Here is a 17,832-nt window from a genome sequence, read left to right on the forward strand (position 1 = left end):
CCTGTCCAGGATTGTGCCCAATAGTCCAGGAAACTGCTTCGACAGCACCGACACTCTCTGTACAGAGTATGGTTCCAATTATTATTATCCACTCGTCAGGAATTGAACCCTCTCTCATACCTATGTTCAACAGCCTCTTTGTCCAACTGACTCAGACTCCTTCTGCTGCAATTATATCTGTGCACACCTCATCAATGCCTGGCATTCTTCCCTTCTTCATCCTCTTCAATGCCATCTGCACTACCTCCTCTGTGATCTCCACCAACTCGATTTTCCCCTCTCCAGAGCACGGCAGCTCCAGCTTGCCTTTGCTTCCTTCCCGTTTCAACAGCTCTTTGAAATATCCTTCCCAAACCTTCAATACTTTCCCCCTCTCCATCACTAGCCACCATTACTAGTCATCTTAATCATCACCCCCCCCCCCACCCCTTTCATGTCCTTACCATCCTCATCCCTGTCACAAGTCAACTTATACATCTGCCTCCCACCTACAACTTGTTGTACACCTCCTCTTCTATATTATTCCTCACCTTATTCACAACTCTCCTTGCTGCTTTCTTCTTCTGCCCATACAGGTGCAACTCTGCATCCGGCTGCCTCCCCTATCCCTGATCTTCTCTATTCTCTTCCTCTCTATCGCGACCTCCTCCGTCCATCATACCTGGTTTCTATCCCCTGACGATGCACCCTTTCCTGACGTCCTTCCCCACAAAACTTTGCAATTCTCCGAAACGCCTCTCTGTACTCCTTCCACTCCTCAAAGCATTCCGCTTCTTCACCAAGTTGCTCATACTTAGCCCTCAACCTCTCCTTGTAAATTGTGAGGATGTTTCCCCAACACTTCTCCCACCTAATAATCCTCTGATCGCTGCTCTTAACCTCCTACCTTTTCTTTATCCATATTATGAACACCACAGGATTGTGCTGGGTGGTAACATGCTCTCCCATCACTGCCTTACAATCCTTAACCCTCCACAACTGTCACTTCCTTCCCACCACCAAATAGTTCTGTTCTATGATGTCGACTCCTGTAGGTAATCTTGTGGCTTTCCCACTTTTGAAAGAACGAACCAAACCAGCTATGGCTATCCCATTCCTCACCACCAGGTCTTGACCCTTTCTATTCCTCATTCCCCAACCAAATTTACCGAAACATTCATCTTCACCCGACTCCGCAACTCCCACATGCACGTTAAAGTCCCCCACAATGCACAGCATCACGTCCAGCTCAACCATTTCCATCATCCTCTCCAGTGCATCCCTCAATTCCTGCTCCTCTGGCCCAGTCCTTCCTGTTTGTGGCCCATATCCTGACATAACACAAACCATTTGCCTCTGAATCACCACCCATGCCACAACTATCCATCCCTCCCATCTTTCCACTCTGACCACCTGCTTGCTGATCTCTTCCGATACTATTTTTCCCACTCGATTACTGCTTTCATCTCCACCCACGTGCAACAGCATTTATCCTCCTATCAACCTCCTTGCCCTGTCTCCTTTCCATTTGGTCTCCTGCACACACAACACTTCCAAACTCCTTCTCCGCATCATCTCAAACATTTCAACCACTCTCTCCCTATTGATCCCACAGTCAAACTACCAGCCGGACCTCGCTTCTGAATCGCTGCCCACCTGTACCATCTTGGATAATTTGGGACTTTCAGGTCAATCAGCAGTGCTGCCCCGACTGACCTACTACTCGAGCCTGCTGTCCCGATCCTGTACACACATACACACCTCCTTCGCCACTCACCTCCACCTTTGTTCTCATTTTCACCAACTATCGAAACCTCTCCCCTACCTAATTCACTCCTCCCTCACCAAAGTTTTTTTTTTTTTAAAGTCAAAACTTTCAAAGGAAACACAGTCAAAAAAGTCAAAACTTTTAACACGCGATTCCCACCCATCAGTTGGACCCGAGACTTCCTCCCACTCCTCATCTCTCACGTGCAATCCTCCTTCTTCAGACTCTGCCAAGCCTCACACCACAATGCAAAAAAAATAAATAAAATAAAGTTGCAAAATCGTCCATAACATCATAAACTAGAAGGGCACTCGGTAGAGTGCAGACCTCCGCCACGCAATGCCTGATCTACGTGAACATATCGGGCCCAATACATTTTTGAAACATCATTCTGGATATCGTATTTGGCCCAATCTCTCACTGGTGAAGAATCACTTTAAAAAACGTATTCTATCCAGATCCGGATCTTCACAAAATTGAATCAATTTGTCATGGTCACGCACCCCACCTGCCCACAAAATTTCATCCGAATCTGTCCACAACTTTTTGAGATATCCTGCACACAGAAAAACAGACAGAGAGGGGGTGAAAACATAACCTCCTTCCACCTTCAGTGGCGGGGATAAAAAGATTGGTGAAGGCTTCATCCCGAAACGTCATGTGCCGGGTCCCATTGAAGCGTGGGTCCTGAGGCTGTAGCATTCCTGGCCCATGTCTTAATACAGCCAAGAAGGAGCTGTTCAACACCATCTCGGATCATCCCCAATCCAAAACCATTCTACCCCCCCCCCCGTTTAACCACCCCCACCACTCCCACCAAATTTCCAGTTTTCCCCTCCTGAGAGTTTGCTTCTGTATCAGTATCATCCACCTCCGAGATTCTCCCATACCCCTCATCCCTTGTTGTCCATCACCATCAATTGTCCGTTGACCCCACGGTTGGCATTCCCCCCCTCCCCCTTCTCAGGTTTCTCCTGTTACTTTTAATCTGTTGGGTCCTGATCCATTTTGTGTTCTCGCTCTTCCATGAGCCTCAACTCTGTAAATAAATAAATAAAAGAATGATGGGCATCACCCATCACTAGGCTAATGCATAGGGCTTACTGCTTTCTTACAAGTAGGTGGTCTTTTCATTTTGCATGCACTGTTACTGTTCATCATGTCTTACTGCCATTGGCCTTTGACCTTCAACCCACAAGAACATGACACTACAGTAAACACTGTGTTAATCTATCAAAATGTAAGATTCTCACCAACTTGCACTCATCCCTCTTTCTGCCCATGTAATCTCATCTGTCATGAGTCTGGCCAATCACATTTCTCCCTCCAGTGCATCACAGTTGCAGCACACCATGTCACAACTCCCTTTCCATTTTTAATCTCTCCCCCCCTCCAACCTCCCATCACAAACCTCGTTCCTGTGCCTGCAACCTTCAGCCCTTTTGTAATGGTTAAAACTGTTGCTTGCTCTTCTTCACTCTTTCATGTTGGTCTCTGCCCCTCACCCCAAGCTCTCACTTTGTAAAGAAAAGGGGGAGAAATAAAAGATTTGTATTGGCATCAGGTTTATGTTGGATTAAAAGCAACCATCACTTTGGTTTCGTTTTACTCCCCAAACGAACACACCGATGGAAATGACCAAACTTTAATGAAAAGTTTGAAACCAGTCTAAAAACCAGTCCCTATCAATGGGGAATCATATACAGATACATTTGGGATGCATCTGCACTGTGTAAATAAAGACATGGCACTCTTTTGTTCTCAGATAATGAAGTTTAAGTACACGATGTGAAGATTCCTTTTTTGTATTTTGGTGTCATGCCAAGTACAAAATGCAGCCCCCCCCTTCCTCCTCCATCTCCCTCCCTCGACATATAAAGCATTGTGTTGGGAGGACAGATGCATGCACACACAAGAACCACCATTAGTTATGAACAGTAAATATTTTTTTTAATTTTGGAAAAAAAAAATCCTTGGATTGAAATACTTTGATTGCAAATTAGTTCACGGATAAGCAGAGGAATGAATTTTCAACAGGAACCAAAACAAAAATGACATGATCAAACTCATTCTCAATTTACAAGCCATCAGCTGCAATAAGCAACAGCAGTTCCTGTCCTTGCGGTGATGTTCTTTGCAGAAAACGAAAAATAGATGAACAGCAGACAGCTCAGCAGTAGCATGCTTGTCTCAGCAATCTGGTTCTGGGTTAAATTCCTGACAAAATATATGCTAAAACTACTATCTGCTGGCAGTGCCAGAGGAAATTGTGTGGAGCATGCAATTTCTCAAAGGGAACATCAAGTCTGCTAGTCTGCTTTGGTAAGCAGGACTTAAAAATCCCAAATTCCTTTTCCTAGAGACAAGACCTTCGGTCCGATGCCCTGACCAAAACTGAAACCCCCTCTGGCAGTTTGATCGTCCTCAGGGTCTTTTATTAGCATGTATTGCCATGACAGCCCCAAAGGATGAGCCTCCAGAAAGCAATCTTTGGTAATTATAAAAGCCAAACTTTCCGAAACATCATCGTTAGGATCGAGTGGAAGACTATCAAACAATATCATTGTAACTATGCTATATGATGTAACTGGAGTAGATGTATCTGTGTACATTCGATATGCAAAACAATATAAAACCTGTGATTAAACATGCTCAGTTTGGACCAGTCTCGATCGTCCTGCAGTCGAACGAACACTCTATAAAATGCGTTCAATTCGCTGCAAGCCCAACGTCGTGATCATCGAATAGTCTTTTTGCAAATCGACCATCGGCGATTCATCTCCAGTGCACATTTCATTTTTCTTCAACAGCGTATTTGGTGGAAGGTAGTTAAAAAAACAAAAAACAATCCATTGCACAATTAGTTGGAATGAATATATTTTAAAGGATTATTATTTAAAATGGAGTGTGCAGATATTTCACCACCTTACGTGGGTGGCACCTTCTTACCGTAGCACATGAGTTAAGAGTTGCAAAGCAACTGAAAAGTCGTTTTAAGACTAAGTAGGGAAGTGCGTGGATTTACTTGAGCATTACTGGAAGAAAGAAGAGCTACTTTTTCAACAAGGGATCTCAAAATACTGACATTTTAAATTTCATGCAGCAAAAGAAAAAAAAAAACTAATAATCAAAACAAGTAATGGTCACAAGGCAGAGATCATAGACAACACAGGTGTTTGCAAACTTCCATCAGAGCAAAAGCAAAAGCTACGACTGAACTGTTTAGAGATTATAACTGTACAAAAGCCAAGCACCCCCTGGTGAAAAAGGCGAATTAAAAATCATTTAATAATACAAGAAATAAAGTGAAAACGCATTGTTGCTTTTACAACAGCCACCGCTGGAAAAATATAAAGATCAAGGTTCTTTGACAGCAAGTACTACAAAAATGCTTCACCATCACCAAGTTGTGAAGAAACCCCAAAGATAATGCTTAGTAAAGTTTCCCCAAGTCCAAGCTAGGGAGGTAGTGATCAGCCAATTTGCTGGACATGATAGCGAACGAGTTGGTGGGACAGGAAGGGAGGATTTAGCTTTACTCAACAAAAATCCTGAGCCTTTAAAAAAAAAAAAAGAAGCAGCCACCTGAAACCATAATACATTGGAAACATCACAAACCCAAGCTTTCACTTGCAGTCGTCCAAATCTACACTTGCAGGCGTTGCTTTCACCGTTTTCTTCTGTTCCTCCTCCTTTCGCCGCTGCTTTTCCCGCTGCTTTTCCAACTTTTCCTGCGCCTTGCGCTCCTTCTCCACCACAAGTTTTATCTCCTTGATCTTCTTCTTGAGCAATGTGCGGTCGTTAGAGTCTCCGACCCCCAGTGCCTACAAAGGAAATCGCGCGTGATACTGAAGTCAGCAAATCCTCAATCATTCAAATGTTCCAAGCCTCCACTGGCTGGCAAATATAGGATCGTCTCCAGGGAGGGGGGTAATGCGAGTAGCGAGCACAGATACACACCTGTTCCTCAACAATTATAACCATTTATTGACCTGATGTTAAGAAATGTTATTAATACCCGATACTTGAGGAAACCTTGAAATTGTTCTGTGCCCTAAACTAAGAACTGGAGCAATTTTAACTGTGTGATGGATATTCTAAGTCAGGTTCATCAGCTGGGCTCCAGCACACTCAAGGCAACAAAAACAACTACAGAGTTCATTGAACATGATACTCTGTGCAGTGTTACTTCAATTTTACTTAAATTTTAATAAATTAATGATTTAAACAATCGTTTTTTAAAAAATCCGAAATTTCAGTGCTATTGAAGTGTTCCAGAAGCTGTCCCGAAGAGTATTTCAGACCCATGTGCTGTACACCACCCCCATTGAACCAATGAGAGATGATATGTGTTCTACAATCTTCAAGTATACAGTTAAATTTAAAGAAAATAAAGATTGTAAAAGTCATAAATAAATAAATTCCACTTTTGCTGCCATTTTCCACAGTGTCTATTACATCACCTTATCTGACACATTACATTAGTTCTTCGTGCCTGTTGTTTGTGTCCATTATGACATCCTTAAAAACAGTAAGTTCCCTGTTTGGAATTATTTTCAATCTTGTTTGACTGCCAGATAGGCAGACAGAATAAATAAACCAATGTCACCCGCAGGGTGACCCGTATCTTGCCAAAAGGTGACCACGTGTGACTTCTTTAAGGTCACACTGAGGTGAACAGAGCTGCTATCCACCAGGAGCGACTCCTTGAGGAATTTCTGCCTACGAGAGATTCCGATGAGAATCGTTCTACAGAGTAACCATGAAAAATATGCGTTTGCCTCATAACGTCACCAAATGACGTCATAATGTCTCAAGCTTGACATATCTAGAAAGCACTCATCGAGGTGTTCAATTTGAGGTACTACATGATATGGTTCCTAAAACTTGAAAATTTGACCTTGGGGTCAAATATTTTTGACCTTAGGCGCTAACCATGAAGGTCAAGGCCAATCACCACCAAAAATTAATCAGCTGAGCGCCAGACGATGAACTATATTCCCATGAAGTTTGAAGACGATCTGATCAAAATTACTCAAAAAATAAGGGTTTCGTCGACTCCCCTGATTTGCGACAAAGTGACCTTGACCTTTGACCTTGATCTTCAAAATTTTATGCGCTGAAAGGGACCTCTATAGGCCTCTGATATGCGAAGTTACAAAAATTTCCAATGATAACTGTGCTCTGCAGAGTGATTTATACGTGATTACAGACCAAAAAAAAAAACAAAAAAAACATATGAAGGTCAAGGCCAATCGCCACCAAAAATTAATCAGCTGAGCGCCAGACCATGAACTATATTCCCATGAAGTTTGAAGACGATCCAATCAAAATTACTCAAAAAATAAGGGTTTCGTCGACTCCCCTGATTTGCGCCAAAGTGACCTTGACCTTTGAGCTTGACCTTCAAAATTTTGTGCACTGAAAGGGACCTCTATAGGCCTCTGATATGCGAAGTTACAAAAATTTCCGATGATAACTGTGCTCTGCAGAATTTTTTATACGTGATTACAGACAAACAAAAAATAAAAATATAAAAAAATAAAAAACCATACAAGCTGACGAACATATCTTGCAAAAGCTTCGTTTTGGCAAGATAATAAATTATCTCACTCCTCTCTGCGGCCTGCGCACGTGCGATCGGAACAAATTCAGAGCCAAGGTACGGTAAAACAAGAAACTGGTCTTCCGATTTATGTTCAAAATATAATTCAATTCAAACAAGTTGTTCCTCAATCTTAAATAATGAGACGAAGTTGAGAAGCCGAACTGGATCGGTTTGTCTGACAGCATCTGGTTGCTCGATTCATGAATCTAGTATTCAACCTGCTGTTGCTAGCGCGAAATCTGTGATTCAAATTGGCTTTTAAACATAATTTTCATAATTTCGATGAAAGAGTGACAATTTCAAAATGGTTAACCACAACTGTTCTGTTCCTCAATGAAAAATTTTTTGTTTGTTTCAGACTCATCAGACTCATGGAAATCCTTACTATAATTCACGGACTGGTGTTTGTGCGTCTGTTTGTCGCACAACTCCGCCTCCAGTTCTGGACCGATTACATCCAGACTTGCGACAGAGGATCAACGTGACCCCAATTCATATATAGGGATGTTTTTGTCTTTGCCAGTGGTCTTTGGGGGAAGGGGGGGGGGGAATTCTCCATGTAAATGTGCATCATGCCACACCACCTCCAGGCTTTCCCTGGTATTACAAGTCTCCACCATTTACAGTGCAGCATTCCTGCCCCCATGTTTTCTAGTGCAATGAGATGTTTTGAATTATAAGCAGTCGGTATGTTTTGCTTCATGCACGTAACCCGGGTTTGTTTGTTTATTTGGCTGTACAGAGCTGTGAGTTACCTATACACCACCCAAACAAAGGTATGCATCAGAAGAATGTGTTGCATGCTTGGAACAAGATCGCCTGTAGGGCGGGTACTCTGCTCGTACAGTAAATGCAAGAAATATCAGTGAATAAGTGTCAGGTTCGTGCCATTTCCTCTTAATAGAAGTGAGCAGCGGTAGTGTATATAGCACGCAAGCAAGCACACAGTTTTACCAACAGATACAAAAATTCAGTGCAATTTCTCTTGCAGCCCCAGAAGTAAAATAAACAATATATTTAAAACAGCCCTCACAGACCTCCCATTCCTTTCTCTCTAAACATGATTAACAGTAAATATCATCATTTTAAACTTCCCCAGTATATTTATATGCCCCATGTATGTCCTTCCCATCAGTGTTCAGAAGTACCAAATCCAGATAAACAGTCCATTCCTTGATAGCGACCTGTTGGGGGATTGTGTAACATACGTCTGTCCACCCGAGCTTTCCACCAACTCACAAGGTCGGGAGTTTGCAGGACGAGCAGCTGCCCATTCTGCGAGCTGAGAAAGTTTTCTCAGTCTTTCATTGTGCAGAGGCACAGACAGCCCTTTATCTCAGGTACTTTTCCAAGTATTTTCAGCTTCTTTTAGAAACTTTGTGAGCCATTTAATTTAACAATGCTCATCTCACATACACAACATACAGTTCCCACAGAAAGTCTAAACCCACTTTCAAATTTTTCACCTTATGTTGCCTCATAGCCTGGAATTAAATTGCATTAAATCAGACTTTTCCCACCTTTATTTACACATCGTAATCCACCACTTCCACGTGAAAAATAAATTCTCCAAATTTCAGAAAATTAATTAAAAATACAAAACTAGAATATCTTGGTTGGATCAGTGTCAACCCCCCCCCCCCCCAGTTAATACTTGATGGAAGCATCTGTGACAGCAATTACAGCTGTGAACCTGTTGGGATAGGTCTCTCCCAACTTTGCACACCTTGATTGGGCAATATTTGCTCATTCTTCTGGATAAAACTTTTCCAGCTCAGTCAAGTTGTGTGGGGTGCGTTGATGGACAGTGATCTTCAAGTCATGCCACAGATTGTGGACTGGATTTAGGTCAGGGCTCTGACGAGGCCACTCAAGGACATTTATCTTTTTGATCCTGAGCCACTCCAATGTAGCTTTGGCAGTGTGCTTCGGGTCGTTATCATGCTGAAAGGTGAACTTCCGTCACAATTTCAGCTTTCATGCAGAGGACAGCAGGTTTTCCTCTCGGATTTTTCTGTATTTTGTTCCATCCATTTTCCTTTCTATCCTGACAATTGCCCCAGTCCCTCCTGATGAGAAACATCCCCATAACATGATGCTGCCACCACCATGTTTCACAGTAGGGATTGTGTTCTTTAGGGGGTGTACTGTGCTGGGTTTTTTTCCAAACGTAATGTTTTGCATTTTGGCTAAAAAATTCCATCTTGGTTTCGGCAAACTACAAAACTTTTTGCCACATGGCTTCAGACTCTCCGGAGTGCATTTTTACATATCTCAAACGGGACTCAAGGTGGGCTTTTTTTAGTAATGGCTTCCTTCTTTCCACCCTGCCATACAGGCCAGACTTGTGGAGTGCTTGGGATATTGTTGTCACATGCACACAGTGACCAGTCTTTGCCATAAAGGCATGGAGCTCTTTCAAAATTGCCATTGGCCTCTTGGTGGCCTCTCTGATTAGTCCCATCCTTGCTTGGTCATCCAGTTTCGAGGGACGGCCTGATCGAGGCAGGGTCGTGGTGGTACCATACACCTTCCACTTCTTAACGATTGTCTTCACTGTGCTCCAAGGGATATTCAAGGCCTTTGAAATATTTTTACACCCATACCCTGAATCTGTGCTTTTCCACAACTTTATCCTGGAGGTCTTTTGAAAGCTCCTTTGGTGCTCATGGTTGAGTCTTTGCTATGAAATGGACTCCCCAGCAGGGGAATCCTAGAGAAACTGATTTTATTCTGAAATAATCAGAATCACCATAATTTAACACAGGTGGAGGCCAATTAACTTGGTGTGAGACTTTGAAGGTGATTGGTTACACCTGAGCTAATTACCCTCACTGAAGGAGAGGGTATTGCATTTGGGTCTGTTTGTCCGTTTTTGTTTCTTTGTCCGCACAGAACTTCCGTGTTTTTCTCCGCAACTGCTTGTCGGATTGAGACAAAATTTTCATTATTGGTACGATTACTCATGTGGAATTGTTTAATGATAATTACGATGTTATAGGTCACATGGTGTGGCAGCCATATTGGAAAAACAGAAAAAAAAAACTTTGGACCTCTATCTCTGAAACCGCACGAAGGAAAAAATTGAAACTTAGCATATAGCAAGTACTCCTCAAGGGGAATGTGTGTGGTTTTTAAAAACGACATCATAGGTGCTTTCGTTATGACATAATTGCATATATAGAACGCTACATCCGATCAGTATGAACATTTTTGAGGGTCATCTCAGGATAAAATAGCCCACAGAAAAATTTTGATGATGTCATCGGTCACGTGATTCGGCAGCCATATTGTAAAAAAAAATTTTTTAACATTCAAAAATCTCTGAAATGGCTAAACAGATCGAGGCGAAACTTTACACATACGACTGCCTGTCTATGAGGAACAAAAGGTTCACACATGACGTCATAGGTCGCATGGTTTGGCAGCCATATTGGATTTACCCAAAAACCGATAAAAATACACCACTCAAAAGAAGTCCTGGCGAGGGTCTGCAATCTCCGATTGCTCTTTTTCTTGTTTACAATTGCTGTTGTGAGGGGGGGGGGGGACACGTATCCAACCAAGATATTCTCGTTTTGTATTTTTAATTAATTTGTCGAATTTTTCACTTGGAAGTTGTGGGTTATGATGTGTAAATAAAGGTAGAAGAAGTCTGATTTAATGCAATTTAATCCCAGGCTGTAAGGCAAAAAAAAAGGTGAACATTTTGAAAGCGGTGTAGAATTTCAATAGACCCTGTACGTTTGGCTGCCCTAATGACCCCGGTTTTTCTGGGGTTTCTACACATACGCACCGAGCAGTCTACGGCAGATTATGTCATTTCAAAAGTCTAGTATTTCACTCAGCAGGTTTTCAAAATTTTGTTCGAGGTAAAACCTTGGCTCACGAAGAGCAAGATGATGGAGGGTATAAAAGCAAGATACTGAAAGATACTGACAGTGGGCAGTGGCACACCAGGCAGCCACAAGAATGAAAGGCGTGAACATAAAAAGAAAAGAACATGATAGAGGGAAAGAAACATAAGAATATGGGTTAATGCGGAAAGTAAAAGTCTCAAGTGAAGCTGGAAGATGACAAGATGGTGATGCATTGCTGAGTTGAAGCCTTAGATTATATTGGGGTTGAACAGATTCAGAAAGGCAGTTCCCCAAGAGCGAGGAAAGAGCGTCAAAAAATGGAGGTGAGCACCAAGCCGGGACTTTGAGAGGTTTGCAAACGGAGTGACAGGAAGAACACATGCACCCCGGAGGGGCTGGGCAAGGAGAGAAAGCACAGTGGGAACATGACCAGAACAGAAGGAAAATAAAACATCAAGAGGTTATTATTTTCGTTGCTTTGCATTTTACAGCATCCAACAGAGAAGTGTGAAACCGAGGCAACTGCCAATAAGGGAATAACAGTATTCCATGAAGACCAGGCTTGGTGGTGTCATGGTTCGAGAATCGGCTCTGAATCTGGGAGATTGGTGGTTAAAACCCCGGCTGCGTCACTCCAAAGACTTTAAAAATAGTATGTGCTGCTTCCTTTCTCGACATTCAGCATTTAAAAGGACAGAGCACGGGCAAACAATGCTGAATCGGAAATGGCAAATCATCCATTATAACCTTTGCCAAGAAACTGTTTTGACAGCACCACTGCTCCATAAAGAGTCTGATATATAAAATCAAAAAGTTCCATCAAGCATCTAGTTTGCAGCTGGCTTTAGAAGCCAGCTTTGCCATACAGTCTGGCACTTCCAAGAGAGGTCTGGCTGTGGGGAAGGTCCAGAAAAACCAAGGGATTGAACCTCTCTGAATGGTTTATGAAGTAAGAAAATAGGTAGTTACATTGTCTGAAAAGTTTGACTCGTGAGATATTTGCAAGAATCAATTGATGTAACGTGTCAGATGAGCATCTAATCTTTTACAGGTCAGCAGAAGGAAGCAGCTGCTGAGAGCTTATCTTTGGGATGAGGTACCATAAGGCAAAGCGTGGAATAATCTGAAAAAGACGGTTTTCAAGAGCATCAGAAAGGTATTTATGTAAATGAGGAACACGTCATCCATACTGTCATGAGGGACTCGAGCCTTCACTAGCAAAGGAGAAGAATACTTTTGAGGGCTTTGCACTTATTGTGACTGGAGGAAATTGTTTAGCCATGAATCAAGTCGTTCGGGCTTTGGGTGACAAAGGCGGATAGCTTAGTAAGCAGAACAGGGTGCCAGAGAGTGTTGCTTACCCACGATAATGTCCAGAAACACAGAGCTGACCTCTTAGGTTCATAGTTACAGTTTAAGGTCTCTATCCATTTCTGAAAGAAAACCAGATGGAAATTTAGAGTTGAGTGACTTGGGTGGAATCCAAACTGTTGATCGAAGATCAAGCTGTTAGACTATATCAGCTGCGATGACAGATATCACGACATTATTTAAAACTGGAAGCAAGCTTTGTGGCCTGTAATAAAAAGTATCCCATTTTCCCCATGGTATCTATCTATAATTCCAGCAATCTGTGTGTGTGTGTGTGTGTGTGTGTGTGTGTGTGTGTGTGTGTGTGTGTGTGTGTGTGTGTGTGTGTGTGTGTGTGTGTGTGTGTGTGTGTGACCGCTGTTTCTCGACAACCGCTGGTCCGATCTAATTGAAACTTGCCAGGTATATTGCTGGGGACCTGAGGATGTGCCTTTTCAAGGTTTGATATTAATCGGACAAGTGCTTCCCAAGTTATGGCCATTTATTTACCAAACCAACGACAAGACACGTTATTGCGTGGGCATGGCCGATGGGGAAGGGAAGCTCAGCCACGTTCCCCATTACGGGTTACAACGTACGGGCTTCTGGAGAGTGATGACTTGGTGTATTCCCATAATTTCTCGATTTCTTATGCGCATTTATAGATAAACACAATGCCCCAAGTTATGATCGTTTTCAAATTAGACGGTGCATAAATTTCGGTAACATCACAGTGCTGGTAATGCTCCGAACCAGGAAGTAATTTTTTTCTCTCTCTTCTCTTCTCTTTTTGTTTTTCCTTGTGATGACATTGCGAAAAGGCAAAATACGTTGGCGCTAATTGAATAATTGGCCATTAAAACCTAAATTGCGAATCGTCGTAACTGCGAATAATATGCAAACTTCCGGGCCAAGCACGTACGGGCACGCGAGAGCGAATGTTGTTTGTTGTTGTTTGTTGTGTGGTTGTTGTTTGTGCTGTGTGGTTGTTGTTTGTTGCTCACGGTTGGAATATTTAGTTATTAATTTTTTAATTTAATTTAATTTTTTTAAGGGCACGTACTAGTTGACTTTAATCCATGCAGGGTTTTTTGTTGTGAGTGGAGGGAAAGGTGGTTTGGGGTGGGGGGTGGGAGGCAGTAATGGTAGGGTTGCTTGAAAGTCATGATAATCTTGCATTTGCTGTACCCCAATTTGTGTGGATTGTTTCACCATTTGGATTGTCCAAATGTAATCACCAAATATGGTTCCATTGAAATGTATAGCATTTATTGGTTTGGATGGGTAATGCTGGCTTTCTTTTTGCTCAATTCTATCCTTATGTGATAATTCAAAATGGGTGTACAGCATTTTTGGAGGGATTGTCCCCACAAAATCTACAACACTTGTGGATTCCCTGTGTAATGGAGTGGTGGGTATTGTTGGCATGCACTTATGCACATTTGTTACGAAGCTAAAGGATTGCGCATGCCAAAGCACAAGTTAAAGGCTGGGTCACTGGATGCAACATTTGCATCTGTGGCTCATGTGAAGTCTGGTAAGACTGAATACTTTATTCAGAATAGTTCCATTTTATGTTTGTGTCCCTTGATAGTTTAGAGGTTAGTTCAATGTTAGGTAGAGAACATTTGCATAATCAGCTTTATAAAAAAAAAATCAAAAAGTTGAATGAATTGTTAATTTAAACAAACAGTTGTGAACACTAACTATTATTGTTCCACTGTTGTCCTGAAACAATGATGCAGAGGTGAACTCTCTGGATTGGAATGGATTCTTAAAATGGAATACACCCGATTACAAACTATCCAATTGGTGCATAACAAGCAGGACAATCCTTCATCAAGTGTGCCATCCCTCCATCAAGCTAGGGACTCATCTCATAGCATTATTTGGGAGATGACAAGATTCCAGTGTCCTTTTACAAAGAATACGCAGCAACTGCACAAGGCGAACACCTGCCTGCACACAAGCCAAATTACAAATACCTGCCACAACCTACATCACCCATCCCTCCATCCCCACCCTGCCCCCCTCCATCCTTACCCTGCCAATCAACCTCCTCCCTTAGTTCATTCTATCCACTCTCTTTATTCCTATAATCCTCCTGACAGTATTGATATCACATACCTGCATAGCATCTGTTGTTGCTGCTTTGTCAGTACCACCATCTCCAGACCATGTAGGTATGCTGGGGTTACACACGACCTCAACATTCCCTTTCAACATCCTCAATATCTTCCTGTCTGGCATCAAACCCTCCACCTCTCCTCCATGCATCCAAACCGACTTGCATCTGCTCAATTTTTATCTGCTGTGGACCCCTGACCACCGCCCCCCCCCCCACAATTAACTCGGTCTGCTCTCGGCCCAACTTCAGTCCATGCTTCTGAAAATCTCCTTCCACCCACATGCTGACCATTTCCATCAACAGAATGAATAGTGGCCCGATTGTGCTGTCCTACCGCAAAACGTTGTTGATGCAAAAGTTCTCCAACATTTCAGGTTCAACCAAAACTTTTTCCTTGGTACATGCCTTCCACAATCCTAACTGCTGCTTCCAACACTCCCATTCATCTCAGTATCGCCATCCTATCTCTCTCGGATTTGTAAATGTTGAAGAGGCTTGTGATAAGGTACCAAGTGCCATTTCCCCCCTTGCACCTCCAACCTCTTCTCTCCAAACTGTCTCAGTATAAACATACCATCTATCATCTCCTTTCCATTTGTAGTGATTATTACTTTAAGTGTGCTGGTTATGATGATGGTGTTTAAACCAGAACAAAAGAAATCTCACATTTAAAATGAAATGACGTGTTATCAATGAAGTTCAGTTGAAAATTAAACCTCAACTGTCTCTCCAGCGGTTAATGAAGAAGAAAGGTTTATTGGCGTTGAACCGCAGCGGACTTAAAATGCCATCAACTATGGCAAGCAGGAAAGGAGACTCATTATCCCCCCCCCCCCCCCCAGAGGGAGGGAGCAGGATATTGTAACTGTCCGGTTTGTCTGTTTGTTTGTTTGTCTGTCTGTCTGTCTGTTATCAACTTTACGGAAAAATGGCTTTAGCAAACACTGTCAGATTTAATCCACAGGTGGGGAATGAACCTTGGACGACCCCATTAACTTTTGGGTCCAATTGGATCAAAGGTCAAGGTCAAGAAAAGGTAAAAATCGTTTTTCGCTCATAACTTCGTCAAAAATGATCTGATTTACTTCAAACTAAGCTTATAGTGAACCTTATTCTATTTGTCACTTATAATCCTACCCATTCCTATAGTGAAAAATGCACATTTGTGAAGATTGGTAGGGTCTGAAGTTTTGGGGGTCATGGTCATTGGTCAAAATTACAAATTTTCCATTAAAACTAAAACATGGTTACGAAAATACAACTTTACGGGAAAACGGCTGGCTCAAACACTATCAAATTGTATCCACAGGTGGGTAATGAACCTCGGACGACCCAATTAACTTTTGGGTCCAATTAAGTCAAAGGTCAAGGTCAGGTCACGAAAAGGTGAAAATCGTTTTTCGCTCATAACTTCGTCAAAAATGATCCGATTTACTTCAAACTAAGCTTATAGTGAAACCATCAAAAATGGTTTAATTGACTTCAAACTAAGACTAAAATATTCCTTATAATCAACATTCAGGTCAAGGATGTATCAAATTTAAATTTGATCCCCAAAATTACTTTATGCCTTAAATGGGAGAGATTTGTTGTGCCTGGCACCACTTGTTCATTTTGTCATGGTTGTTTACCAAACAAACAAAATTCATTCACTCAATTGTCTTGATGATGTAGAACAACAGGCACCATTAACTATTGACATGCTGTGAATGTCTCGTGAATACGAAAAAGCTTGAAAAGAAAAAAGTGCGCGAGCTTCTAACGTGTCATGACGACGAGCTCCAGTTAAGTTCCTTTCAGTGTCTTCCACACCAACGGTGCTGGAAAGAATCCACCGACTGGTTGCTCCTGTCCACATGTTTGCTTTGACAAATTTTAGAAAAAACAAAAAATGCAAATACAAATGAATGAGTCACATTTATGAACCCCTGCTGTTCTTTGCCTATATTCTGCTTTTCCGTGTCCTCCCATCGAGAATCCTCTCTGGGAACTTTATCACAAAACTTAGAAGTATGATGCCTTGGTACATCCTCAAATCTTGCAGGTCTCCATTCCTTTTCCAAACTCATACAATTAGACCAGTCTGTCACTGCTTCAGAACCTTACCCTCTCTCATACATATTGTTATGTGGAAGGGGGATGGGGGATGGGGGATGGGGGATTAGTAACTAGACTGTGGTAAGTGAAGTACGTGTGTTTCGAGTAGGTTAGATTGCCATATATAACAGGTATCTGTCAGCGAAAGCAGTTTGTCATGTGATGCTAAGGCAGAAGCAGATGTAATTTATAGACAGGGTAGACATTAATTATGCATATGCAAAATCTCTTGTTTGTGGGCAGGGCGAGGTGAGGACCTCCTATAGCAGAGGCACATGGGTCATGTGTGCAACTAGACCGAGTATGATATCTCTGGCCTTTTTGTGCCAGCCATGGTGGCATTGTGGGCTGTGAAGCCGAGAAGAAAAGATGAAGAGAGTCCACAAAAGGCTCCAATTGAAGAAGAACAAGCAAGTGGTCCATGGAGGTCGAAGGAGTTTGTGAGGGAGATGTTATTGTGGACTTGTAGAAGCTTTGGGATAGACCCAAGCTGGTATCACCCTGCCTTTCGAGAGGGGAAGAAAGACCTCAGACAGGACAGCTCCACATGCTCGGACTGAAAATAAGCACTTTGAGGAGGAAGTAGTGCTGACCAGGAGGCCTAGTTTGGGAAAAGGACAAAGATGACCACGTGGTCTGGTTGAAGGCCTACTCGTGGCTGTTACACTTCGTCTTTGGACACCATCGTCACTGGCTCTCGTCTTGCACATGGTTTCTAAAGCGGGCTGCATCGAGTCCTGTGTTGAATCCACCCTGCGCATCATAGACAAAGGGAAGTCCCACCTGCATTATTGTCTTGTGTGAGTGTGATCTCTGGTGCCCAGTGGGTTAGGTACTGCGTTTTATCTCTCCTCCTTGGATATACGTTTGCATATCCCATTCTCCTCTTTGTGTCTTTTGACTCAATTGGTTTGTTCCATTTATTATAGTCTTGTTGACCCTCTTCCCTGTACTTTGCTTTTCAAATAAACCCTTTAAAGGGTAAGAAAGCGCGTTTCAGCCTTTTGCTTTCCGTGCGTGTTTGCCGTCGAGTTTTGGCTCA

The 17,832-nt window shown here is 42.4% G+C and overlaps 1 protein-coding gene across 9 annotated transcripts in view; it reads right to left on the reverse strand.

Moving 5' to 3' along the window:
- Positions 1 to 3,378: 3,378 nt before the first annotated feature.
- The window catches only part of LOC147029496 (uncharacterized), a 313,146-nt gene continuing 298,692 nt past the window's right edge, over positions 3,379 to 17,832 (reverse strand). For all 9 annotated transcript variants that reach the window (XM_085871980.1, XM_085871978.1, XM_085871977.1 and 6 more), the window contains one exon: positions 3,379 to 5,571. In XM_085871980.1, coding sequence (XP_085728106.1) covers positions 5,374 to 5,571 — 198 coding nt within the window. In that variant the 3' untranslated portion in view covers positions 3,379 to 5,373. The remainder of the gene's footprint in view (positions 5,572 to 17,832) is intronic.

Source organism: Eptatretus burgeri, chromosome 3 (assembly GCF_056783735.1).
Source record: "Eptatretus burgeri isolate ZD-2024b chromosome 3, Ebu_testis_v1, whole genome shotgun sequence".
Lineage (NCBI taxonomy): Eukaryota > Metazoa > Chordata > Myxini > Myxiniformes > Myxinidae > Eptatretus > Eptatretus burgeri.